Here is a 27862-nt window from a genome sequence, read left to right as displayed (position 1 = left end):
CTATAGCAGACTTTTATAAACTATAAGTAACATAATAGCTTTATAATTATTCCATTAAAAAATGTAAGCTTTAGCCGCAGAGAAAAACCTTACTTTTGTGGGATCTTGTCATCCTATCAGATTTAGCAGATGCATCCTTAACTCGGTTATGATATTCTAAAAGGAATGTTCGTTCATGCTCAAAGAAATCATCTACATCCTATAGGGTCAAAAGAAAATATAATTTTTCACTTATTTACTTTAGTGTAATACATAAATCACTTTACCATTATAATCATAAAAGATCAGTAAAACAGCACAGCTATCCTCTAATAATCAGATGTTCTAATGATTTCACCAACAAATTCAGACTTTATACAGACATGCACTTCTACCTATCCAGGAAAAAATCTGCAATGGTTTTGCAGTTGAAAGCTTAGATCCTTCCATAATGGTTCACGTTCACATGTTGTACTCTGAAATATGTTCCTACTCGTGCTCTGTGTCTACAGTCCAGCCTCTCCAACAAATATACTGCTGCCAGGGGGGAGTAATCAATTGCTTTTGAGAAGAAAAAAATTCTGATAGACAAGTCTGGATCTATTTCTCTTGGTCTACTATGTATTCTATGAGTCATTCCTAAAGGCTGTGAGGCCTTTGCCATTACAGCCCTCTCTGATTGCTTTGGGGAAACATGGCCAAACTAGCTTTCTGGGAGCAATTATTGTATCTTTTTTGAAACAAAGCTAGATACGCATTAAAAATAAAAATTATTAAAAGTGCTTTCCTCCTTTCTAAAACAGCAATCATTTTTTGAAAAAGCACCAGCTAAAATGATGTAATTCAAATCCACATCAACAGAATGGGAAAGAAGAGTCAGTACTAACAAAATGTCCTTTAAAATTTGTAATTCATGTGTACCAATTTTTTTAACTGTTAAAATGGGGATAAAACTATCCAACTTGTAAGGTTGAAGAGTAAACAAAATGTGGATTAACAAACACCACATTGTAAATATTCAAAAATGTTACTACTTTACCAAAATCATAATCCATATAGTGGCCTAATGCTAAGAAAAATGTTCAATATTAATGCATAAGTAGCATCAAAATGGAAGGAAGTGGAGTTCTTATTAGAAAGTAGCCATGGCATATGCGCTGTCAACATACCAGCTGACCTGTCTCTGAAAAACCAAAGTATAAATCAAATAAATAGTACTTCTTCCTACCTAAGTTTTACTGTAGATGTATCTATAAAAATAGGCAATGATGGGGGCGCCTGGGTGGCTCGGTCATTAAGTGTCTGCCTTCGGCTCAGGTCATGATCCCAGGGTCCTGGGATCGAGCCCCACATCGGGCTCCCTGCTCAGTGGGAAGCCTGCTTCTCCCTCTCCCACTCCCCCTGCTTGTGTTCCCTCTCTCGCTGTGTCTGTCAGATAAATAAATAAAATCTTAAAAAAAAAAAAGGCAATGATGACAAAGCAGCATTATTTATCTCTTTCTTAGTACCTGCTTGATAATGTAATATAAACACTTTCCTCTTTTAATGGTAAGAATCTTCAGATAAATCAATTCTTGTACCATTTTTAGAACATCATTAAGAAATACTTAGGTGCTATGTATTTATTTCTTTTAGTTTTAAATATGCCTGTTATTTATTTATTTGTAAGCTCTACGTGCAATGTGGGGCTTCAATTCACGACTCTGAGATCAAGAGTCACATGCTCTACTAACTGAGCCAGCCAGGCGCCCCACAACAAAACTAAAACCTCAAAGGAGCTCTTCTAACTCCAGATCTGAACCCAAGTGTGCCCCCCCCTTTTTAAAGATTTTATTTATTTGACAGAGAGAGACAGCGAGAGAGGGAACACAGGCAGGAGGAGTGGGAGAGGGAGAAGCAGACTTCCCGCCGAGCAGGGAGCCCGATGCTGCCCCTAACATTTGTAAGGCCGAGGGCAAGTGTACAAATGGAGGCAGAACCTCTTTCGTGCCCTATCCTGCAGCTCTGTAAGGCACCTAGAGAAACCTCATGTGTGTATATAAACGGATATTCTATCCTGCACACTGATCTTCTCCCCTGTGCCCTCCCTCTCCCCAGCTGTTCCATGGTCACCCTTGACCACCCATGAATGCACACACTGGAGGATGAATTCAGGGAAGAGGCCCACAGAAGAGAAAAAGTTGGAAGGAGGCTTCAGATTTGGGCAAGGAAATATGGAATTCCAGACCCCTAAAGCATGGTCTAGCTTGGAGGGAAGGGGTATGCACAAATCCCCTTGTACCTACAGACCTCACCCCTGGGAGAAGGAAGTTCTCTAAAGAATAGAATCAAGGGCAGGGGGCCCAGATTCCCAGGCCTAAGCATTCTACTGTCCAAATTCTCTTTTACTGTAATAAGTCATCTGCACATCTGAAATCTCAATCTATCTTCTTAAAAGAAGTAGATTCTCAAACAAATACCTCTGTTAATCAAATAAAAGCTTACCTTTACGCCTGAAACAATTACTCCATCTGCTGATTTTACCATGTTTTTAAAGAAATCTTCAAGTTTCTCTTTTTTATTTTTTCCTCTCACACTCAGCTGAAAGAAAGGTAAACTTAAGTTGGCAATTTTTTTAGATTACAAATGGAAAGTAATGCCTCTTTTATTCTCTGACATCAAAATGGCAACCACAAAAGGATCCTGGTTTTTAAAATAAAGTGGCAATATCATGTGTATCAGTGACTTTCAAACTTTAGTGTATTAAAGAGGAGGCTGGCCTCTCTCAAAGATTTAGATTCAGGTGATGTACAATAATGCCTAGGTATCTCAAATTTGATATGTATATTTGATAATCCCATTGCAAGTAGCCTTCTCATCACATATATAGTAATATATAAAGGCAACTAAAAATTTAATCCAGGAGTTCCTTTAAAAATCCCATTGCAAGTAGCCTTCTCATCACATATATAGTAATTATATATATAAAGACAACTAAAAAATAATCCACGAGTTCCTTTAAAGATGTAAAATTTATTGGAGTCTAATACACCATCATAAGACTCTGTAAAAGCTTTGAAAATACATTCTGCAAATCCTTTTTTTGGTAAGATTTTATTTATCTTATTTAAGAGAGAATGAGAGAGAATGAGCGGGGTGAGAGGCAGAGGAAGAAGCAGACTCCCCGCTGAGCAGGGAGCCTGATGTGGACTTGATCCCGGGACTCAGGGATCATGACCTGAGCCGAAGGCAGATGCTTATCCTACTGAGCCACCCAGGCGCCCCATATTCTGCAAATTCTTCACTCTGAACTCATACAAATATCATGTCTTGTCCTGTTTTGGGGATCAGCAACTTATACCATAAGGGACACAAAAGGTGACTCCAGATGGCAAGAATGGTTATCTAAAGGCAAAACTGAGAAGCAGCCAACTCTTTGACTTTACCACTTGCTGCATCAGGGTGTCCCATAATGGAACATCCCATCTAATTTCCGTATCTACTGCCATGGCTTCAATGTTCACCATTATGTAAATGATTCACAAATCATGATCACTACCCCTAAGCTCTTTCTGAACCTCAGACCCTATTTCCAATTGCCTATATTACATCCTTATATGGAGATTCTGCTAAATCCACATTAGACTAAGACAGTATTCATTATAATCTAATCTCATCTCCAAATTTTTCTTCTTGGTTCCCTATCCATGGTCCCTCCATCCAACCAGTCTCTCCAACATATTCCCTTAAGCCCCCCACCTCTCATTAAAAATCTTGAAATAATCTACAACTTCTTGTCTCTGACAGCTCAAATTCTACCATCAAATCCTGAAATCTGTCCCTTTCTTTCCCACTGTCCTAGTGAAAAACCTCATTATTTCTTGCCTAACTACTATACTGGACTACTAGTTAACATCTCTCATTTCCTCAATTCAATCCATTTTGTTGATGACTTCCAAAATCAAATTTTGAGCATCTCCTCCTTACTCAATACCCTTACAGGGTTTCACAATGTTCAGAGTTAAGAAAACTCAGAAGAGATCCCAAAGATGTAGAAGTACGTGGGATCCAGGAGAGCTAGAAAGTATCTTCATCAAAATGGAAAGGCACAATGTGATACATCATGTTAACAGAATAAAGGACAAAACCACATCATCTTAATAGCTATACTTTTTCATAACAAAAATACTCAACAAACTAGGAACAGAAGGGAACTTCAACTTGATAAAGAGCATCAACGAAAACCCTACAGCTGGGCGCCTGGGTGGCTCAGTCGGTTCAGCGACTGCCTTCGGCTCAGGTCATGATCCTGGAGTCCCGGGATCGAGTCCCGCGTCAGGCTCCCTGCTCAGCGGGGGTCCGCTTCTCCCTCTGACCCTCTTCCCTCTCGTGCTCTCTGTCTCTCATTCTCTCTCTCAAATAAATAAATAAAATCTTAAAAAAAAAAAAAGAAAACCCCACAGCTAACATCATACTTAACAGTGAAACAATGAATGCTTTCCCCCTAAGATCAGAGACAAAACAAAGATGTCTGGTCTTGTCATTTCTATTTTACATAGTACTGGAGGTCCTAGCCAGGACAGTTAGGCAAGCAAAAGAAATTAAAAGGGTATCCAGATTAGAAAGGAAGAAGTTAAAAAAAAAAAAAAAAGCTAAAACATGATCATGGCTGCCATGGTGATTGAGAGTTGTGGGAGACACATAGAGTTGTAGGATTTGATTTCTGACTAGCTTCCACTTCCCACTGAACAAGGTCATTTTTTCATCTAAAGGAACTGCTGAAAGTTGAAATGAGCTTTTATGGAAAATGGGAGAGAGCTGTCTAAAGTCATAACCTTGTTATAAATGATGGAGCAGGCAATCTAGACTAGATGAGAAATAAGTAAAGACAAAAGAGCTTCTAACAGGGTCAAAATGCTGGAGAGGTCAAGGGTCTAGATGTACCAGTGAGTTAAAGAACAACCAAAATAGGAGTAGGGAAAAAGAGAGTTGTCTATGTTTGGAGTCTAGTTGTCAATGTTTGGAGTCTCTTAATACTAGAGTTTAAGAACTCAGATAAGAGATAGGGTCCTGGGTGTGGCCACTGATAAGGTAGCAAGAATTGAAGGGACATTAGGGTGTTTTTTTTTAAGATTTTATTTATTTATTTGACAGAGAGATAGAGAGCACAAGGAGGCAGAGTGGCAGGCAGTGGGAGAGGTAGAAGCAGGCTTCCCGCCAAGCAGGGAGCCGGGTGTGGGACTCGATCCCAGGACCCTGGGATCATGACCCGAACTGAAGGCAGCTGTTTAACCGACTGAGCCACCCAGGTGCCCCAAGGGAATTAATTAGGTTAAATATTTAATCTACTGTTAAGCAGACTCAGACTATACCTAGTAGAAACAGAGAAGGTATATAGCTACCTAAGTAAAGCAACACTAAAGGCTTACAACAGTGACTACTTCTCACACAACTGAACGCTAGAACAAGCTTTTCTAGGCCTCCCAAACGCCCCATGGCCTTTTTAGACTTCAAGCACCCTAGCCCTACTTCAACAGCTCATCAGTCCCATGACCCTCTGAAACTTAGATAACAAAATAGCACATACAGATTGCTTTTCCTGCCCCAGTGAAGTGAGTAAAGATCTGAGAAACATCATCAGAACAAGATTGAGAGAAACTTTTTAGTTTTGGGCCTATAATCTGCAATAACCTATTAATGTACTTGCTATTAATTAATTATATATTTTAGAAGGGTTTATTTGAGAGAAAGAAAACACGTGAGCGTCGGGGGGGGGGGCGCAGAGGGAGACTCTTAGGCAGACTCCATGCTGAGTGCAGAGCCTGATGCGAGGCTCGATCTTACCATCCTGAGATCATGACCTGAGCCGAAATCAAGAGTCAGGTGCTTAACTAACTGCACCACCCAGGTGTCCCGCCATTAATTTGTACAGAATATTTGCAAAACACTTTCCTGTCTTTTTAGAGTTTCTCCAAAACACCATATGCTGACATAAAAGGGTTATTATAATGCACCACATCATTATCTCTATTGAGCATATATTAGTTTGGGAAGAAGAAAAATGTACGTTGATGGGAGAAAACTTATGAAACCCTAAGATTTCTGAAAGCTATTTATAAAGCTGATCTAAACAATTAAAAATCATTCACTTACTTTTTTAAAAAATTTTATTTATTGATAGAGCGAGAGTGAGAGAGCACAAGGAGGGGGAGTGGCAGAGGCAGAGGGAGAAGCAGGCTCCCCACTGAGCAGGGAGCCCGATGCAGGACTTGATCCCAGGACCTTGGAATCATGACAGGAGCCGAAAGCAGAGGCTTAACCAACTAGCCACTCAGGTGCCCCTCATTCACTTACCATTTTAACAAATACTTATTTTACATCTTAATTGTCAGCCACTATTCTAAAGTACTAAGGATACAATGGTGAAAAATTAAAGCCTTGCTTCCAGAGAGCTTATATTTTAGCAGAAGGAGACAAATAATAAATATACAAATTTTTTAAATACAGATACATAATGGGGCGCCAGGGTGGCTCAGTCGGTTAAGTGTGTGACTCTTGATTTCGGCTCAGGTCGTGATCTCAGGGTCCTGGGACTGAGCCCCGTGACAAGATCTGCTTGAGAGTCTCTTCCTCTCCCTCTGCCCCTCCCCACTCCCTGCTCGTGCATCTGCTCTCTCTCTCTCTCAAATAAATAAATCTTAAAAAAAAAAAAAAAATACAGATATGGGGCGCCTGGGTGGCTCAGTCGTTAAGCATCTGCCTTTGGTTCAGGTCATGGTCCCAGGGTCCTGGGATCAAGCCCCGCACTGGGCTCCCTGCTTGGCCAGAAGCCTGCTTCTCCCTCTCCCACTCTCTCTGCTTGTGTTCCCTCTCTCGCTGTGTTTCTCTCTGTCAAATAAATAAATAAAAAAATCTTAAAAAAAAAAGTGTAAAAAATAAAATAAAAAAAAATACAGATGTAATTTCAGATAGCACTAAGGAATTTGGCAATGGGCTACAGTACGTGGAGCACGAGGCTCCTCTAGCACAAGTCGCCTTGAACCAATAACACGCCTCACTGTATACATACCTATGCTGCTCTACCAATTATTATTAAGGTTCTGGCCCAGGCCACGAACAAGGTTGAGGAAAAACAAACACATAAAGGGTAAAACTGATGACAGCATTCTATATCATGTGTTCTTTGGTAACCCTACTCACGAATTGTTTTCACTTCTTATAATTCATGATATAGCCAGCATTCTTTACAATTAATTCCTAGTTACAAACGACCACATGCCAGTATCACATACCACATTTATGCTTGTGAAAGTACCCATGCTTAAGTGCTATGTTTCTGTGATCTTGAGTTACTTCATACCCTTTTAAAAAAATGTGTTCTCTCTACTGCTAGACTTAGGACATTTTGTCATCATTGTCATGTCTACTAAAACCAAACCAGAATGACAAATTTATATATACAAAATTCTTTGATCTTGATGTTAACTTGTAAACAAATTAGCACTATGCTACATTTGTTTTTTTGCTAAAATTATGAGTTAATCTTGTCATCCGAATATAAATCCCAAGATCTGTATTGCCCACCCATTAAAATTTTTTTTGCCAGTACTACAAATGAAGAAATCTTTAAAGCTCAATTGCATCAATTTTTCTATTTGCACTGTAACAGTTTTCAGGCAGGGAGGGAGGAAGATTAGGAGCAATCGCACTGAAGAAGGTCAGTTAAACAGATCAAAACTTAATGATTAACCCAAAAGTAATCTGGAATTCTTTAGCTCAAACATCTCATTGGGATTCCCCATAAGGCTTCAGAGGACTCCAAACTCAAATTTAAGAAACAATCAAGTTGATAACCGTGTTTCTTAAAAAGTTCACAATTCAGGATGAAAATCAATATCCCATGTAGTAACATGATTTTCCCTCATTTCTTCAACTAATCTCAAGTTCTACTGAAATACCGTATTACCACTACAAAAGTATCATTTTAAACTGCCTTGAAATATAAGAATGTTACAAAAAAGGGTCATCTAACTATTCCCTGCCTTTCCCAGTAACTCTAAAAATAAACTTTGATCACTACTTTAATCAATACTCACATCTTGATTATATTCCAAGAAGACATGAAAATTTAAATCTTTTCTCAAAATAGGATGTGCTGCCACACGACATAGGAACACTTCATGCATTGCAACAGTCTTCTTGAATATTGCCAAATATTCACTAGAAACAATACACAAAATTAAAGGTAAAACACTGCATCAACTAGAAAATCATCTGCAACAATTTTTTCAACAAATGCTCTGAATTATACTAAAAGCAAAATTAAAGATATAAAGATATAATCCACGTAAGCAAAGGTTTTAGTTGAACTGTTAATAAAATATATAAAACCCAGCTCTGAAAAGGCTTCATGCTAGTTAATAGTATTTATTGTATTTAAATGTTAATATTTTTAGGTTTTATGAACCTTTCTTCCTATGCAAGTTGATGTTAAAGTAACTATAGAGGGGTTCGTTTTCAACTCCAGAGAACGTATACTACAAGTTATTCAATATAATCTTTATGACTCAATTTCTAGATAATTACTGCATTTAAACACTTTTATAAAAAAAAAAACAAACCCAAACCTCAGTAAACATATTTTTGACATTAATAATTATTTTCATCTAATGACCCAAACACACAAGAAAAAAGCATACTGCAGAGAGACTAATTTTTGTCATTACATTGAAAAACTGTTTAAAATATTTTAATATCATCAGTGAATCACAGCGATCATATAGTAATACATGTCAGTTTGAAAAAAAGAAACACTCAAGGAAAAGGCCCAATATTCTTGCTTCAACTACGTGCAAGGAGGATAAATTTTACATACCAGCAAACCAGCAGGACCAATGTTGGGAGAAGTTTGATCTCTGTGAGGGTAGTCATTCAGTGAAGACAAAAAAGAAGGATGCAGAGGATGGAGGTAGCAGTAGAATAAACCCAAGGTTCTCTGTTATCCAACCCCTAACCAGACCACAAAAGAATCATGATCAGGGCCACTGGAAAACCACAGATTCTTTAATATTAATGTGCTCTGCTAATTTCCAGTTTTCAGTCTTATAACTATAAAAGTATAGACTTCTGTCTGCTCTCAGGCTATTGCTTGCACCCAGCATGGACAAAAATCTTAAAATACCTGGCACCTTACACTTTGACAAAAAAGATCCACTTTGCTAATTTATCTTGTCAAATGAGTTTAGCATTCTGAAGAGGGGTCTAGTCGCCATGTGGATAGACGCTTAAAAGCTGAAACTAAGTGAAGAAAAGGAAATGCATGAAGAGGAGAAATGGCCAGAAAAAGAGTGATGGAAGTGATGATGATACAAGGAAAGTTATTTCTTTGTATAGCTCCCAAAATACAGAAAAACAATATACTGCAAATCTAAAATTATTCATATGTCTAGTAAAAGGGGAAAGATTTGGTATTTTTAGCAAGTATGCTAAAAATAAAATAGAAACTATCTCAAATTTTTTCAAGGATTTAATACATTTCTAGTATATGTGAAACTAATAATCATTGAATAACATTTTAAAGACTATTCTCTTGTTACTTTGTTCCTATTCTTTTCCCTTCAGCCAGAAGCCAGAGACAGAAAAAAAGAAGGTAAAAATTACACACACACACACACACACATTTTTTAAAAAAGAAAATAATATATGAAGAATTGCTCAGTGCATATTTCTATGAGAAACAGAAGTTAGGGTGGTATGCACATATCAAAAAAAGAAAACTAGGTTGGCAATGACTAAAACCTTGTAAATAAAAAATAAAACAAGTTACATTCTGCTTTAAAAAGTCGTATTTCCCTTTCTACTATTTTTTAATAAAGTTTTGGAACCTCTGTTTTCAATTTTCAGAGTCTATTTAAAACGTTAAAGAATTTTACAATACAGACAATTATTCTATAATTTTCCTGTAGGCTCTGATCATGATCATTAAAACTGGTTGTTTGGCTTAAACCTGCATCTTTCAGAAAGGGTCACTGTGGTGAAATGATTAAAAGGATGGGATACCAGAGAGCACAGAAAAAGGCATTAAAACAAGCACAATTAACAAGAGCAACAACAAAAATCACATACGCTTCCAGTTCCTGTTTCATCTTTGTGAATTCTTCCTTAGTCATGGACCCTTCTCCTTCTCCAAGCTTCTGCAGTTTTTCCCTTGAAGCATCAAAATCAGGTCTTGGTGGTGCTGGTGGGATCTGTAAGAGAACCAAGTCACTTAATTATTTATTTTTAAAGATTTTATTTATTTATTTGAGAGAGAAAATTAGAGAGAGCACATGAGAGGGAGGAGGGTCAGAGGGAGAAGCAGACTCCTCGCTGAGCAGGGAGCCCGATGCGGGACTCAATCCAGGGACTCCAGGTTGATGACCTGAGCCGAAGGCAGTTGCTTAACCAACTGAGTCACCCAGGTGCCCACAAGTCACTAATTTAAAGACTATTTTCTTTTTCACAGCAGTTATACTACTGCCACCATAAAAGACTTTATCTGGGAGAGCTAAAGACATCCTGAATGAACACGACACCAGGAATATCCCAATTCAGGATACAGAAAATTTTTTTTTTTTTTTTTTTTTATTCATTTGAGACACAGAGATACAGAGAGAGAGAGAGAGAGCATGAGCAGGGAGAGAGGCAGAGGGAGAAGCAGGCTCCCCGCTGAGCCAGGAGCCCGATGCGGGGCTCGATCCCAGGACTCTGTGATCATGACCTGAGCCGAAGGCAGACGCTTAACCATCTGAGCCACCCAGGTGCCCCAGGATAGAGAATTTGATTAGGTCCTTTGTGCCAAGGAAGAAATACAGCAGAGCACTATTTTCTAGTATAAGAACACTAGTTTCCAAACTTTAATCTGCAGATTCCTATGTGGCAACTTAGAGTCCTCAAATGTATATGCGCATTAAGCTCTGACTATACACTAAAAGAAGATGCATACCATTTTTCAGAAGGATGTACATGGTTTGATTAAATACAAATATATTTTTTAATTAAGGAATTCACAGTAGCTTTATGCTATTCTATGTTTTTAAAATTCATGAATGCCAAGAGTATGATCCAGCAAGGAATGTTAAAAAGCGTTCCTGAATTGGAGGAGTGTTATCAGAAGAAGAAAGCACTGACTTAAAACCAAGAGAACAAGACAGGGATTAATGACTAACATCATTCTATTCACTCACAGTGGGTAAGTAAACAGTCACCTGAAATAAAAATATAAGATCTAGAAGAGATGTATCATTCAAAGGAAGGATAAAGAAAAAGTTTATCTTAAGAGGAAGGGCCTAGAAGTAAGAACTGTTAAGGGGAAATGATGGCAAGTAAAGAAAGCAAGAAGATAAGAGGAAGAACAGATAAGTAGGGGAAAGCTAAAGAATGAATACAAGAAAAAGGTTATACTTGAGGAAAGCCACAGGGAAGGAAGCATCAAGTACAGCTGAGCACACATTCATGGATGCCCATACACCACATCTACTATGTGCCAGGAATGATGCTGAACAATGTGCATATAAAGATAAATAAGACATGGCCTTTTTTTTTTTTTTAAAGATTATATTTGTCAGAGAGAGCACAAGCAGGGGGAGCTGCAGGCAGAGGGAGAAGCAGGCTCCCTGATGAGCAAGGAGCCCGATGAGGAACTTGATCCCAGGACCCTGGGATCATGACCTGAGCTGAAGGCAGGGGCTCAACCAACTGAGCCACGCAGGCGTCCCTAAATAAGATATGGTCTTGATCTTTGAGGAGTGTTTAGTGTGTAGAAGGACATGGTAGTAAGAAAATGCCATTAGGTGAGCACTGTGAATTATGTACAGACCTGTACCTCTGAAACAAATAATACATTATATGTTAAGATAAAAAAAAGAGAAGATAGTAGGAAGGGAAAAATGAAGGGGGGGGAATTGGAGGGGGAGACGAACCATGAGAGACTACGTACTGAGAAACAAACTGAGGGTTTTAGAGGAGGGGGGGTGGGGGATGGGTTAGACCAGTGATGGGTATTCAGGAGGGCACGTATTGAATGGAGCACTGGGTGTTATACGCAAACAATGAATCATGGAACACTACATCAAAAACTAGTGATGTAATGAATGGTGACTAACATAACATAATAAAATAAAATTAAAACAAAAAATAAAGAATTAGACAAGATGAGGAAGAAAAGGTGGAAATAAGATGGGAAGAGAAGGAGCTTCCAGGTTGGCGAAGACACTGACATGCTGGAAGGTGGAAGGTGGTACACCTACAGAAAGTTCTGCACCAACCCCCTCTCCCTGTACCTTGTCCTATGCATCTCTTCCTTTTGGCTGTTCCTGTGTTGATTCTTTATATAAACTGGTAATTTTTTTGAAAGAAAAAAGAAAGAAAGAAAAAAAAGAATGCACTGCCAGCTGTCCACCAAATTCTGAGTTTTACAAAGAAAAAACAAATGACTGAGAAGGAGTGGCCATAAGGATGGAGATAGAATCAGTTCAGGATGATTTCAAGGAGATCAAATGAAACTAAATTTCAGGAATCTGACTGTGGTCAACAGCTGAGGCACAATACCTGATGCATACTGAGATTAGATAACTTCTTAAGGAACCCTCCAACTCTAAATATCTGTCTACCTAAGGGTTCAAAATGGGTATGGTTTATAACATCCCCTTAATCTCTAGGAAAAGTCCATTTCAATTCCAATAAACAGTAAGAATTTAAGTTTAAATGAAGGAGCGTAAGATATCCATATCTCCACACTCTCAAACTAGATAATTCAGGATAAAAGGTGGCAGTCAATTGCGTTTTGTAACTCACAATTTTTAAAAATCACACCAGTTCACTAAAATGCTAAACAAGATTTAACACATAACAAAGTATCTAAAAAGTTCCTAGAAAATGGGATTAAAATGGGTTTTAATCCCATTTTCCCAACACTTACAATGTAACCCGCATAGTCTTCATTTTCAACGAAGGAATCATGAAGCCAGATAAATTCCTCATGTTGTCGAACAACAGAAAACTCATTTTGTTTAAAATTTGGCAATGAACTCTGCAAAGATAGAGATTCTCTTGAAGAAAAATCAAAATTACACTAAAAAGCTTTTAATAAACATTTTTAATCTTATTTTCTTAGTCTTATATGAATGATTATCAGTACTTTTAAACTCTATTATGAAAACTCTGAGACACCCAGAAAAAATTATCCTGGGATCTTTAAGAAAGTAAGTTGACAGCCTCTTATTATATTGTACTGCTACCATTACTTAAAAGTTATTAATATATATCAAACTCAACTACTCAAAGGAAAATAAATCTAAGATCTGAAAATGTGCTTGAGAACTAAAATCCAAGAAGAAAATAATTTTTAAGACAGTAATTTATTTAGTTTTACAGATTCTATTTATTTGAGAGAGAGAGAGAGAAAGAGAGGAAGGTCAGTGGGGGGAGAGGGACAAGCCTGAGATCATGACCTGAGCCGAAATCAAGAGTTGGAGGCTTTAACCAACTAAGCCACCCAAATGCCCTCTAAGACAGTAATATAATTAACTGAAAGAACAAAACAAAATTGAAAACAAGAATACTGAAACACGTTAATAAGTCTAGAGAAAATTAACTTTGCATTACATCTAGGTTCTGTGACTAATTCTCTAATGTTAACGTTTAAAAAGCATATTAAAAAAGGTACATTCCCTAAAACTGTTAAAATAAAAGCAGTGAATTATAAACTAAAATATGGTTTCTTTCTAATTTGTTCAAAACCAAAGTTCCAGTCAGTATATTACATATGTAACTTTTGCACAATAAATAGCTATTAATAATACAAGTACAAAATCACATTTACCTTTGTATGAACAGTGAATTTTACTTTATCTCTCTCACTAAGAGCATCAGAAATGTCCACTTGCAGAGCAGCATCACTTTGAAGATCTACATTTATTGCTTTAAGCTAGAAAAAGATAATACCTTAATGAAAAATTCTGTGGACTTATATAGAATTTCATTCTTTTCTCAGACATTAAGATAATGCAAAACAAAACAAAAATAACAAGAATCTTAAATCTAAAAGTTCATTTAAACCTCATATATATTTTGGGAGGCAGGTGCTTTGGATATGTCATTATCTTAATTTTCATTCTATACATTTCAACTATGCTTTGTATGAGTCGATGTGCTAACCATGATTCATTATAATTTCAGTCAAAAAGTGAACTGTTTTTTCTCTCTCCTATTTCTCTGCCATCATGGTGTGTGTGGTTGACTGTTCCTCACCATGGATGACAGCAGGGAAGTCTGGAAGGCTCCCTAACCTAGGAGCTTGAATGGCCTGGGTTTGAATCCCAACTCTGCACGTTAATACTCTGATTTGGATCTTCTCACAAGACCCATCAAGCAATTTCTGACCAAGAAACAAAAGCATAATTGTCCCATTCCCCAGTAGATTCAGATGAAAACTGGTACCAAAATCAGGTACAGCTTCAAGAGGAGGCACTGGAAAAGAACCAAGCTGGTCTATAAGGAACAGCACATGGATGGCACACATATTTATGCTGCATGGTCACATACTCCTATCCTATCACTCTGTAACATCACTACAACCTGAGCAATAGACATGTTTTATCAGGGAAATGATTCTTCTCTGTTACTACGCTTCTGCACCAGTTGGTTGGTTCAGTTATAATAAATACGTGAGACTTTTTGTTTGAAAAAAATACATAAACTAACTTCCAAGAAGATGGTCCATTAAAGTTCAAGTGCTGTAAAATTAAGGAAAGTATCTACCTTTTCTTCTTCTTTTTTTTAAGATTTTATTTATTTGTGAGACAGAGAGAGAGCATGCGAGTGGGGTGAGGGGCAGGGGGAGAAGCAGACTCCCTGTTGAGCAGGGAGCCTGATGTGGGGCTCAATCCAAGGACTCTGGGATTATGACCTGAGCCGAAGGCAGATGCTTAACTGACTGAGCCATCCAGGTGCCCAGGAAAGTATCTACCTTTTACAACAAGCAAAATAATGAAAAGAATATTGGCTAATAATTTTAACTCTGTTGCTTAATTCAGGAATAAACAATGAAACTATTAAATATAAATATATTACATATAACATATGTAAAGTGCTAAGAAAAATGGTAACATATAGTAAATACTCAACTACCACCTGTGATATGAATTAAATCTCACATTTTACTCTACAAGCTTTACTACGTTCAAAGAATTGACTACGTTCTATTTAGTGCTTTCATTTACTTGTCTATGAGAAGACTTCTCTACTTATAATTCTTTTTTATTAAATAAACTCTACACCCAATGTGGGGCTCAAACTCACAGCCCCGAGATTAAGAGTCACATGCTCCACTGACTGAGCCAGCCAGATGCCCCTCTACTTTACAATGCTTACCATTAATTCTATTTTATAATTCTTAAATTTCATCAATTTTTCTTCCCTTTAAACAAATACACATTCTAGGGGCACCTGGGTGGCTCAGTCAGTTAAGCATCTGCCTTCAGCTCAGGTCATGATCCCAGGGTCCTGGGATCGAGCCCCACATCAGGCTCCCTGCTCTGCAGGAGCCTGCTTCTCCCTTTCCCACTCCCCCTGCTTGTGTTCCTTCTCTCGCTGTCTCTGTCAAATAAATAATTAAAAAAAAATAAACAAATATACATTCTAAAATGTTTTGACTAATTTGGAGACTTATTAAAAAAAATCAAATACACTATAAGATGACAATAAAGTCTTAGCCAGTTGCAAAAATATGAAATAGTTAAAGCCTAATTACTACCTAGCTTACTTCAAATACTGTAGTTGTAAAACCCAGGACTTAATTTTGGGAATCTCACAGTCATTAGCATTTCATTTTTTTTTAAAGATTTAATTATTTGTCAGAGAGTGAGTGTGTGAGCGAGCATGAACAGGGGGAGTTGCAGGCAGAGGGACAAGCAGGCTCCCCGCCAAGCAAGGAGCTCAACGCAGAACTTGATCCCAGGACCCTGAGATCATGACCCCAACCAAAGGCAGATGCTTAACCAACTGAGCCACCCTGGTGTCCTGTCATTAGCATTTCAAATTTTAATTACAATGTAAATGGAAAAAATGCTGGAAGCAAAATTGTTTATAATCTCTGCTCTGTCATATATTTAAAAATGCATATATGGGGGCACCTGGGTAGGGCAGTTGGTAATCATCTCACTCTTGATTTCAGCTCAGGTCATGATCTCAGGGAGGTGAGATCAAGCCCCACTACTTGCTCTGTATAGAGGATTCTCTCTCCTCCTCTCCCTCTGCCCCTTCTCCTGCTCGCACGTGTGCACGCGCTCTAATAAACCCTTTTTTTTTTTTAAGATTTTATTTATTTGTCACAGAGAGTGAGCATAAGCAGGAGTGGCAGGCAGAGGGAGAAGCAGGCTCCCTGCTGAGCAAGGAGCCAGACTCGGGGCTCAATCCCAGGACCGAGATCATGACCTGAGCTGAAGGCAGACACTTGAACCAACTGAGCCATCTAGGCACCCCCTGGGTGCTTGTTAAAAATACAGAACCCCAGACCCTACCACAGACTTATCATAACAATCTTCAGAGACTCTTAACTACAGAAAACAAACTGAGGGTTGCTGGAGGGGGGGTGGGAGGGGGGATGGAGTAACTGGGTGATGGGCATTAAGGAGGGCAAGTGATGTAATGTGCACTGGGAGCTATACGCAACTGATGAATAACTGAACTCTACCTCTGAAACTAATGATATACTGTATGTTAATTAATTGAATTCAAATAAAATAAAATTTTTAAAAATCTTCAGGGAAAAAGCCTTAAAAACTGTGTTTGGGAACTCTAACCTAGATTTTCAGGGTTGCTTTGTCTTTATATTCTGTCAAAACTTCATCTCAATTGTTAATATATTATTTTTTTTTAATATTTTATTTATTTATTTGACAGAGAAAGACACAGCAAGAGCAGGAACACAAGCAGGAGGAGTGGGAGAGGGAGAAGCAGGCCTCCCGCGGAGCAGGGAGCCCGACGTGGGCCTTGATCCTAGGACCCTGGGATCATGACCTGAGCCGAAGACAGACGCTCAACCGACTAAGCCACCCAGGTGCTCCAATATTTTTTTAATGGTTATATAAAAGTGTTGCCGGATTTCATATCTCTATGTACGTTTTTATTTTCTTATTTATTTTAACTGTTGCATTATCAATGTGGAAACACACTTTTCAGGATTTCTACATTTGAGTAACTTATTCATCTTCCTATTTAAGATTATTCCAAATTATTATTTCTTTCTTCTATTTCCTTATCCCTGTATATCAAACACACCCTCCCCTTTTTCTGATAGTGTGACACTTGGCTTTTTTTAAAAATTGTAACTTTTCATTCTTATGTATTTTACTGCTTTTGTTCTTGGATTCTTTTTAGGTATACCTTATGTACACTGAGATGCAGATTTTAAGTATACAGTTTGAAGACTTTTGAAAAATACACAGATTACATCCCTGTGATCATAACCACAATCATCTCCAGGAGTTCCTTCTTTACTTTTACATTTCTACTTCTTTATTTTCCACCTCTTCGGTAAATTCTCTTTTGTATGCCTTATTAAAGCTTGTAGCCATTCACATATTGCCTTAATGGCCACAATCCAATCTATCATTTGTCTTTTTCATTCTTTTAGAAACTTTGTTCTAGAATTGATCTCAGGAAAAGTGCATGAATCATAAATACGGTCACAGCAAAATGCTGGTGGTGAGATTGTGACTCCTTTATATTTCATAGTAAATTCAAAATATCAGCTGAAGTGGTGTTCATCCCAATATTGCATCTTTCTATAGTCAGTTCTGGTATACACTTCACACCTCAATTTTTTTTTTTCCATTTCCTGAGCTTACAGAGAAAAGGAGACATAAGGAAATTATTTTGTTTGGCAGTAAGATTTGCTTCACACACATTAGCGTTTTTTTTAAAGTCCTGTTTCTAATAACTAAGATGTATAATGGAAAAGCCAGCCAATAAAATGAAATCATCCCCCACACAAATATAAAATTTCCAGTGCAAGCTAATCCGCTATATTTCATCAATTCCAGATGCATATTTTGCATATTTTAACATTTGAAATAGGAATGCCTTGCAACTGATGACAAATTTCAGTTTAACTGAAAATGTTTTTTCTTTCTTGGTGGTACATAAAGTATACCTTCCAAACAATTGTGCCTTAGATTTGATGAAGTATCATATTGCAAATTTAATGTTAATTACATAAAATGCACACAAGATTTTTCAGGCATATTTTCTTCTTTCTTTAAAGTTAATAATGTTAGAGAGTTTTTATTAATGGGAAATGAAAGCAAACAACTTGTGATTCATCAACATTTAATTGACTGAAACTAGTGGGGTCGGTGTGAAGAAATTCTCATTAGATGACATTCACTGGTTTAATCCTTATCTGGGCTGATAAACTTTGTATTCTTTTTGTCAGAGACTGACTAGGTTAAACATCTGTGTCAAGGTCAAGAGAAAGACTTGGCAGGAAAAATGGATTAAGCAACATAAATACATAATATTATAAAGATAATTTAGGGGTGCCTAGGTGGCTCAGTTGGTTGGGTGTCTGACTTTAGCTCAGGTCATGATCCCAGGGTCCTGGGATTGAGTGTGAGCCGCCAAGCGGGGAGTCTGCTTGTCCCTCTGCACTCCCCTCCCCTTGTGCTCTCTGAAAAAGCAAATGTACAGAGATAAGTGGATGGATGGAGGAAGAAAGGAAAATGACTCTATTGCAATAGCCTCCCAATTGGTGTCTTGTTTCTACCCTTTACCCTCTTCAATCTATTCCTTACAGAGCTACCAGATCCCATTAAACTAAAAATCATTCCTCTGCTCAAAATCTAAGGGGTCCCCGCTTGTAGAAAAGCCAAAGTCCTTACAGGGGTCTCCCAGGCCCTACAAAATCTGTATTTGACATCATCTCTCAGGCTAATCTACTATTCCTCTGGCTCACTGTAAACCTGCATATGGCCTCCTTGTTGAACCTTAAACACTGGGGCATGCTGCCACCTCAGCAGTTTTTGCACTTACTGTCCCCCCTACCTGGAATATTCTGCCCCCAGCTATCTATCTGCATGACTCACTCCTTTATTTCCTTCAAGTATTTACCAAAACGTCACCTTCTTAGGAAGGTCTTTCCTGGCAACCCTAAGACTGCTACAGCTCAACTTCTCTCCACTCCCAAACAATCCTTATCCCTCCCTCATTTTTTTCATATCACTTATTTACCATCTACTATATTTTATTTTTTTAATAGTTCTCCCTAACTAGAATGTCAGTTTTGTGAGGACATAGATTTTTGTTTTGTTCATTGCTATATTCCCAGTGGCAGACTTCAATAAGTACGTACTGAATGAAAAGAAGGGTAGAAAGGTGGTAATCATAACTGGGCTAAGAAACTGTAATTATAGTACAATCAATGGAAAACCTCTGAGACAGACAGAAGTAAATTCCATCAGGCTCACTAATTCAGGCCAAATTTTAAATGTTTAACTCCTAGCCCAGATATGATTTTGGAAGTCCTGTAATATATCATTTCTATTATTATTGTAGGTCTGATACTGAGCAGTCAAATCCATGGTTGATTATATATATATTTTCTGGAAACTGGCATTTGCAACCAGATTTCCTCTCATATACTACACCAGAAACAACAAAACATTACTAGGGTCACATGATATGTCACTCCTACGCCTTTTTTTTTTTTTTAAGATGTACTTATTTACTTTAGAGAGAGAGAGAGCACAAGCACGTGCACAGGAGGGGGCAGAGGGAAAGGGAGAAGCAGACTCCCCACCGAGTGCAGAGCCCAAGGTGGGGCTGGATCTCAGGACCCTGAGATCATGACCTGACCTGAAATCAAGAGTTAGGCGCTTGACTGACTTGAGCCATCCAGGAGCCCTATCCAATGCCTTTCTTGCCAGTGTCACAACTCCCACTGCTCTTTTGCCATACCCAGCTTACAAATTCTCGTAATTGGTATTAATCCAACCATCAGCTCTCTGCTTTTACACTTTGAGCTGCTGAGTGTGGCTAGAGAAAGTCAAAACTGGCAGTTGCAACCAGATTTCCTCTCACATACCGTATCAGACACAATTAAACATTACTAGGGTAGTACTAATGGTGTCCACTTCTGCATTCCCTCCAAGTCAAAGTTAATATTACTGGTAGTACAAATATAACACTTTACTCTTTAGACAATATACTAATGTGCATTTATTTAATAAACTTCTTTTTAAAAGATATCTATTTGTCAGAGAGAAAGAGAGAGAGGGAGAGCACAAGCAGTGGGAGTGGCAGGCAGAGGGAGAAGCAGGCTCCCCACTGAGCAAGGAGCCCGATGTGAGACTCGATCCCAGGACCCTGGGATCATGACCTGAGCCAAAGGCAGCCGCTTAACTGACTGAATCACCCAGGCATCCCTTTAATAAACTTAAAAAAAAAATTTATCCACTTATCTGAGAGAGGGAGAGAGCATGAGTGGGGGGTGGGACAGAGGGAGAGGGTGAAAATCTCCTGCAGACTCCTCACTGAGTGCGGAGCCCGATGGGGGCTGGATCTCACGACCCTGAGATCATGACCAGAACCAAAATCAAGAGCCAGGCACTTAAACAACTGTGCCACCTAGGAACCTACTCCCTAGTACTTTTAACCAAATAATCAATTTTTCATCTTGTTTTAATAGATTTCAAACAACTGTCTTGGGTGAACAAAAAGCCTTGCCTTCAAGAAATCGGTAGTGAGGGAGACAATCAACTTTATGTAATAAAACACAAAATTAAGTACTTCTCATTCATTTTTTCCTCACCAACTGTACTCTGTGTACAATTTAACCTTATCAATACCTCCTGTTCTGTGACCTTTCCGTATGTCTGCAGTCTGTTACCCTCTCTGCTTCCCTCCTCTTCCACTCCACTGCATGACATGTCACTCCAATATCTTTCTTCCTGGTCCCATCAACTCTCGTTGCTTTTTTTGCCATACTTGGTTTGCAAATTCCCACACTCAATTCAACAATCACCTTTGCTTTCTGAGGTGCCGGTGTGGCTAGAGAAAAGTCACAACTGTTTATACTGGTCTACTACAAATTAATGGTCTTCAAATTGCATTCGGCTCTTAAAACCACTTGACACTCCTGAGTAGATCTGCTCGGCTCCCCTTCCGATTCCCTTCAGCTCCTACTCCAAACTTTTACTACCTCAATCCTCTACATTTCCATCCCCACTCTCAACAAGTGACCTGGTTTCCCACATCCCGAAGAAACGAACACTAGCAGCTGTTTTTCCCTCAGACCTATCAATAAACTCTCCTACAAATAAATCTAACCTCATCATCCTTTCCACTTTTTCATAAGCAGTGTCCATCTGTCCACCTGAGCATTTAATTGTGCTGTCTGCTTCACGACCTGCTCAGACACTGCTCTTCTAGTCAAGGTTAGACTCGGTCTCACAAACCCTGTACACACCGAATACCTAATTTCCAAATCCAGTAACTTTTTAGTGTTCTTGACCTCTCTGCAGTGTTTTGCCTTGGTGATCACTAATTCCTTTAAACTCTCAACTTCTGGGGACTTCTCTCATATCCCTCCTACCTCTCTCAACCCTGTCAATCGATCTATTTCTTCCCTTAAATGTTGGTTTCCACAGGTGCTATCTAGCCTGGGCAATCTCAGCCATTCTCGACTGTAACTCCTAAATATTTATCATCAGCTCAGACCTCTTATTTTAAATTCCCAATCATACTTTCACGGTACCAACTAGACATATCCACCCAGAAGTATTCACTTATTAAACAACTGAGTGCTTTCAATGTGCAAATCACTGTCCTAGGAGCTAGGGACAGAGCAGTGAAAAGACACAATCCTCACCCTTACAGATCTTTGGCAGGAAAGGGATTAGAAGATACCTTATAGGTACTTCAAATCCAACATATATGAAACCAAACATATTACCTACCGAACTCTGTTCTTCTCTCCTGCATTCCTCATTTTCTCCTTCTCCTCTGCCCAGCCCAAGTACTTATACAGTCACTATACCCTGTCAATTCTATCTCCTCAACATCTCTTTAATATGTCCCTTCTTTCATCCTCTCTTCCACTGCTTAGTTATACCTTCATTATTTTTCATCTGGACATCAGAGTAATCTACAATGCTATTTTCATCTGGGCATAGGTCTTTACCAGCTTAAAATCCCCAAGGACTTCCCACTGCCTAGAATCTTAATTATTATGCACTTTACACTCATCTGTACTAACCATTATCTACCCCTGCTTCCTGTGAGAACAAGTGCTCCAGGTGAAACCAAATTACCTACCCAGGCTCTCCACTCTGCTGGCAAGCCTTCCCCTTCCCTGAGAGGCTACAAAATTCCTGGTCAATATTTAAGGCTTAGCTCACTTAGGTGATAGCACAGTGGTTAAGAGTGCCAGACCTGGAGCTAGACTGCCTGAGTCTGAAACCAGCTCATACTAGCTGTTATAACCTTGGGCAAGTTATTTAATTTCTCTGAACCTCAGTTCTTCTTTCCAAACTAGAATAGTAGCAGCTACTTAACAGGGTTTTGAGAACTGAGTTAATATACGGAAAGTACCTGGCCCACAGTAAATGCTACATAGGTATGTAGCTCTATCAATGTCTTCACTACTTCCCCTTCTCCCAAAGGCAAACACTCCCTCCCTCCTTTGTACTCCCATGGCACTTTATCTAAGTCTGTCACTACACTGTGATGGTTTTAGGGTAGGAACTTCCCATTTTTCCTTTGCCAACATTCATCTTCTCATCCTCCGCCAACATAATCGGTGTCACATTTTTATCTAAAATAACTATCAATAAATTTGGAACATGCTCAAACTAAATGCTGTGTAGGTACAAAAGAAAATGCAAACATCTGGCCACGTCTTCAAAAATAAATTTCAAATCGAAAAAAAAAGGTGAGAAAAAAAGCACTCTACCACATTAATAAGCATGCATAAAGCAGACATTAAAGTGCCTGGGCAATGACAAGCAGACTAGAATATGTCTAGCAGGAAAGATATACTGAGAAATGAAGCCAGCCCGAAAGTGTCACGAACGGTGTTTAATGCTAGCCCAAGGAGTTTGAACCTTCCTGCAAGAAGAACTGGGTCCAAGAAAATACTTTCGACTAGTGTCGTTATATGATTTAGTCATTTAAAGTTAGGTAACTTTAAATAATGTGAAGCCTGGATTGGAAGGTAGACAGGAGACACAGACCAATGACAGGCACTACTACAATCCAGGCAAGAAATAGCAAGGACAAGTGGGGCTGTACAAATAACGACAGGATAAACAACATTTTTGAGATGAAATTAACTGGCCTCAGGGACGCCTGGGTCGGTTAAGTGTCTGCCTCCTGCTCAGTTCATGATCCCAAGGTCCTGGGATCAAGTCCCGCATTAGGCTCTTTGCTCGGCGGGGAGCCCGCTTCTCCCTCTGCCTGCCACTCCCTCTGCTTGTGCTCTTTCTCTCTCTGACAAATAAATAAATAAAACCATAAAAAAAAAAGAAATTAACTGGCCTCAGTGACTATTCTGATAGGACAATTCAGAGGTTTCTTGCTTGCACGACTGGAAAATGATAACATGACAAAGATAAGGAATAGAGAGGGAGGAGCAAGGTTAGGAGTCCAGGACAGGTGTAGTTACTCCACCTGAAGTAATTTTGAAAACAATAAACATATTATTTAGAATTAAAATCAAATGCTAAGAGAATTATGCCAACACACTGGCACCCACGGCTCTTATTTAACAAGCACATCAGAGCAAAATGTGTCCAGTTCAAAGGGCTCATTTGTTTACTAAATAATATGTTACTGTCCTTCATTTTGGGGAAGAAAAAAGCCTATTATGTAGAGGTACGGCTGAAGAGTGGCCAGTAATTTTCAATACTGTGTATTTCTTAAAGCCTGCTTTTTAAGTTTTTCACAATATTTTTTTAAGGCTGTAAGATTCTCTTCTGTTCCAAAAATCATGATGAAAATTTAAGGCTGCTTAAGAATGTATTTAAAAATACTGACTTTAATTTTGCTTACTTGCTGCTCTGTATGAAATGCTTACAATTATTTCTGCATCTGTGATTTATATAAAAATTCCTATTGATACACGCACTTCCTGCTTTTTCTCTCTCAAGAGTTTCTTAAAAGGCTGAACAAGATAACCTGAACTAAAAGTACAATGTCTAAAAGTTCTAATTATGGCAGTCTATTTCAGAACAAACACAATATAAGGAAATTTAAACAGGCCAAATATTTCTGTTCCTGAAATGATGGACAGCAGGATAACTGTGCAGCTATAATCAAACTTCAGGGTGCTTGTTGAAAAAGTAGTGTATGGCAATTACACTGGATTTAAAAAAAGAAGAAAAAAAAGTATTAAAAAAAGAAGTAGTTATCTGTCCTTCTCCCTACTTCAGGAGAATCTGATTTCCTAGGGCACAACCCAGAAACTTTTGTTTTCCAAACATCACAGGTGATTCTGAAGCAAATGTTTCAGGGTCACTTTGAGAAATACATGTACTGGCTCTGATATCAGAACCATGGTTTAGTTTAAAGTCCACTTCTCAGGGGCGTCTGGGTGGCTCAGTCGGTTTAGCATCTGCCTTCAGCTCAGGTCATGATCCCAGGGTCCTGGGATCGAGCCCCAAATGGGGCTCCCTGCTCAGTGGGGAGCCTGCTTCTTCCTCTTCTCCCTGCCTGTGCTCTCTCTTGCTATCTCTGTCTCTCTCTTTCAAATAAATAAAAAAAGCTTAAAAAAAAAAAAGTCCACTTCAACCACTCATTGGTTGTATGAACCTTACACCGCTTACTTAATTTCTCCAAGGTTCAGATTTTTTTTTTAAAGATTTTATTTATTTATTTGACAGAGAGAAATAGTGAGAGCAGGAACACAAGAAGGGGGAGTCGGAGAGGGAGAAGCAGGCTTCCCACCGAGCAGGGAGCCCGATGCGAGGCTCGATCCCAGGACCCTGGGATCATGACCTGAGCCATCCAGGCGTCCTCCAAGGTTCAGATTTCTAATCTGTAAAAGGTGAATACTAAAAGTTTCACGAGGATAATGAGAGGATATAATGAAACAATGCTTATACAGTACTTAACACAGTGCCCACCTATAATTATTACTATGATTCACCCAGTTCCACAGGACAAAAAGTAAGGAAGAACTGGACATATATACATATTCACTATGACAGTCTAAATGCTTTGTAAAAAAATTCATGGTAATGGTTTTTCCATTTCCTCCTGATCAGGCATGCTCTTTGTCTCCCTTTCCCTTTAATTTTGTAATACATGAAAAAAGTTTTTGGACACATTACATAAGTGCTTCGAGTTTCATAAACAAATCTTACCAAAGGCGTAAAGCAATGAATGCAAATATTAACCAGAAAATACTCTGCTTTTCATATCAAAATAAATACTCAAAAAATTAATACTTTTACTGAACGTTATTCAGATTTTACAGGAAAGCAAATCCTGTTTGCTTTTTCTGGTAGACCACAAAAATTAGAGACAAAGTTATCTAAATAAAGAGTGCCAACTGCTTTATATTTAGAAAAATCAGTTTAATTATACTATAATCAACTCATCTCCTTTCATTACACAACTCTAACTGGCTTCCCTATTTTAAAATCCAAAACGTAATTTTTTTTAAAGATTTTATTTATTTATTTGACACAGAGAGAGAGACAGAGAGAGAGAGAGAGCGCGCGATCACAAGCAGGGGGAGCAGCAGGCAAAGGGAGAAGCAGGCTCCCAGCTGAGCAGGGAGCCCTAGGCGGGGCTCGATCCCAGGACGCTGCGATCATGACCCAAGCCAAAGGCAGATGCCCAACCAACTGAGCCACCCAGGCGCCCCCCAAAACGTAACTTTTAGTAGCCATCTAACGCTACGGTCTTATCACAGAAAAGAGAGATATACACACCTACACAGTTTTTTAAAACTCATTAGAACCTAAACTTTATAGAAATAACCAGAAATCCTATGCTTTCACACTAACTAGAAATTCTAAATGATGATTTGTGTAAACTGAGAAATTTATTAAAACATCACTTATAAAAGTACGCAGCCCCCTCTGTATCCTTCTTACCATCTGAAAACTTTATAAAGCTCATCAGTTAATATTGCCTCCTCTTTTATTTAAAAAGCAGTAATATCCCACAACAATATTTTGTCACTTGCCAAAAATCGACTAACTGATGTGTCTCTCTCATGATCTAACATGAATAAGTAAAGGTAAAATGGAAAACTGAAGGGCAGGCTGTTAAATGTGATGGACCCAAGGAACCTTGCTAAGCTGCAATCATCATATATCAGTATTTTTCAAGTGCTCACTTGTACAAGGCACTATACAGATTACCCCCCTTCAGCCAAGGCAAATAGAGGAGAGGGGGAGAGAGTGGCAGGGAGGAATCGGAGCCTGGAGGCCCTTTCTTAAGTGGCAGCCAACTGCAGTGCCTCAAACCATCACCAAGGGAACTCCGCAAAAGATGTATTTTCTGGACATTAAGAAACGTGAAGGTACCGTGAGCTTCCAGCACTTTGCAAAATCTGGTAGGATACTGGATAAGAGTTAAGGTTCGGCAACTGTAAAATTCCTTGCAAAGGGGTAATTTAGAAAAAGCTTGTACTATATGTTTTAGAAGGTTAGAAGAGTGGGCGGCAGCGGGTTCGAGGTCCACAACGCGAGAAAACTGAGGGTGCCGCCACAAAGGTCTGAGAATAGGTTTTCATAGCCCCTCCAAGTGTCGGGGGGTGGGGGGGTAAGGACCCAGCTCCGGCCTCCACTTCCCTTTCCCACCTGCGCCCCGAGCCGGGCGGGGGAGGAGGCCCAAAGTGGGGCCCGAGTCGGGGCGGGGGACAAGAAAGCGGCCGTGGGTCCCCGGGAAATCAGAACGGAGCGGCCCCGAGGGAGGAACGGCTGCAAAAGGGCGGGGCGCGGTGCAGCGAGGAAACCGAAAGGAGGACGCCGGGGAGAAGGTGCCGCGCGACCGGGGACCCTTTCTGGTACCACATCCAGGGGATGGCTTGGGCGGAAGGGTCCCGTGAGCGAGAAAGAAGCAGAACTTACTCCTCGGTCCTCCTCCGAGAGGAAGTCGGGGCCGTCGTCCAGGCCTTCCTGCGGGGTTGCCGGGCCCGGCGCACCAGGGGAGAAGATGGAGTTGGGGAGACACAAAAGGAGACATTAGCGCTAGGCCGGCGCGGCCCCCGCTCCCGCTCCCGCCCCGCGCCCGTCGCCCCCACCGCGCGCCCGGGGCTCGACGCCGCTGAGAACACCCACCATCATGGCTGCTCCAAGGCGAGGGCCGGCGCAGGCGCGCACCGCACCGCGGGGCCGGAGGGAGCCGGCAGCAGCGGGAGAGGCGGGGCTGGTGGCGGCAGGAGGAGGCGGGGTCTCGGGGCAGCCTGCCCCGCCCCGCCCTGGCGCGGGGGGCCGGGGGCGGTAAGCTGTAGGAAGAAGGAAGGTAGGGCCCTCCGCCCGACGTTGGAGCACCCCAGTCGGAAAGGGTCCGAAGGCCCAGACCCACATGGCTGCGGGCAGGTCGCGGCTGGCCGGCTCTGACCCGGAAGGGGCCGAATGCCACCTGGGGAGCTGTCCAGTTTCCTTCCCCTGAGGGCTGCCGCGAAAAAACCCAAACAAACGCCCTCCAGAAGCCACAATAAATCGCCTAGTCTTTGTATTATGCCGCACAATGATTAAACACAATTAATATTTTGCCCATAGAAATTGTGGGAAGTAAGGGCCTTCCCACAGTGAGCTGTAATCCAGCTTTTTACTGTTGGTGAGGTAATAACCTCAGGGTTTAGGGCGCTAATGGTGAGGACTATAAAAATGACCTGTTCGCGTTACAAGAG

General features: G+C 39.8%; 1 protein-coding gene across 1 annotated transcript; it reads right to left on the bottom strand.

Moving 5' to 3' along the window:
* SNX6 (sorting nexin 6) lies at positions 1–27608 on the bottom strand. The gene is made up of 8 exons (XM_035728234.1): positions 27288–27608; positions 27078–27125; positions 13820–13924; positions 12917–13027; positions 10084–10205; positions 8055–8178; positions 2464–2559; positions 1–199 (listed from the first exon to the last, which is right to left on the bottom strand). The coding sequence occupies exons 1-8, from the start codon at positions 27534–27536 to the stop codon at positions 71–73; spliced, it is 984 nt and encodes a 327-aa protein (XP_035584127.1). The 5' UTR covers positions 27537–27608; the 3' UTR covers positions 1–70.
* Positions 27609–27862: the final 254 nt, after the last annotated feature.

This window comes from Zalophus californianus, chromosome 6 (assembly GCF_009762305.2).
Source record: "Zalophus californianus isolate mZalCal1 chromosome 6, mZalCal1.pri.v2, whole genome shotgun sequence".
Taxonomy (NCBI): Eukaryota; Metazoa; Chordata; class Mammalia; order Carnivora; family Otariidae; genus Zalophus; species Zalophus californianus.
This window is presented reverse-complemented; position numbering and strand designations above follow the sequence as displayed.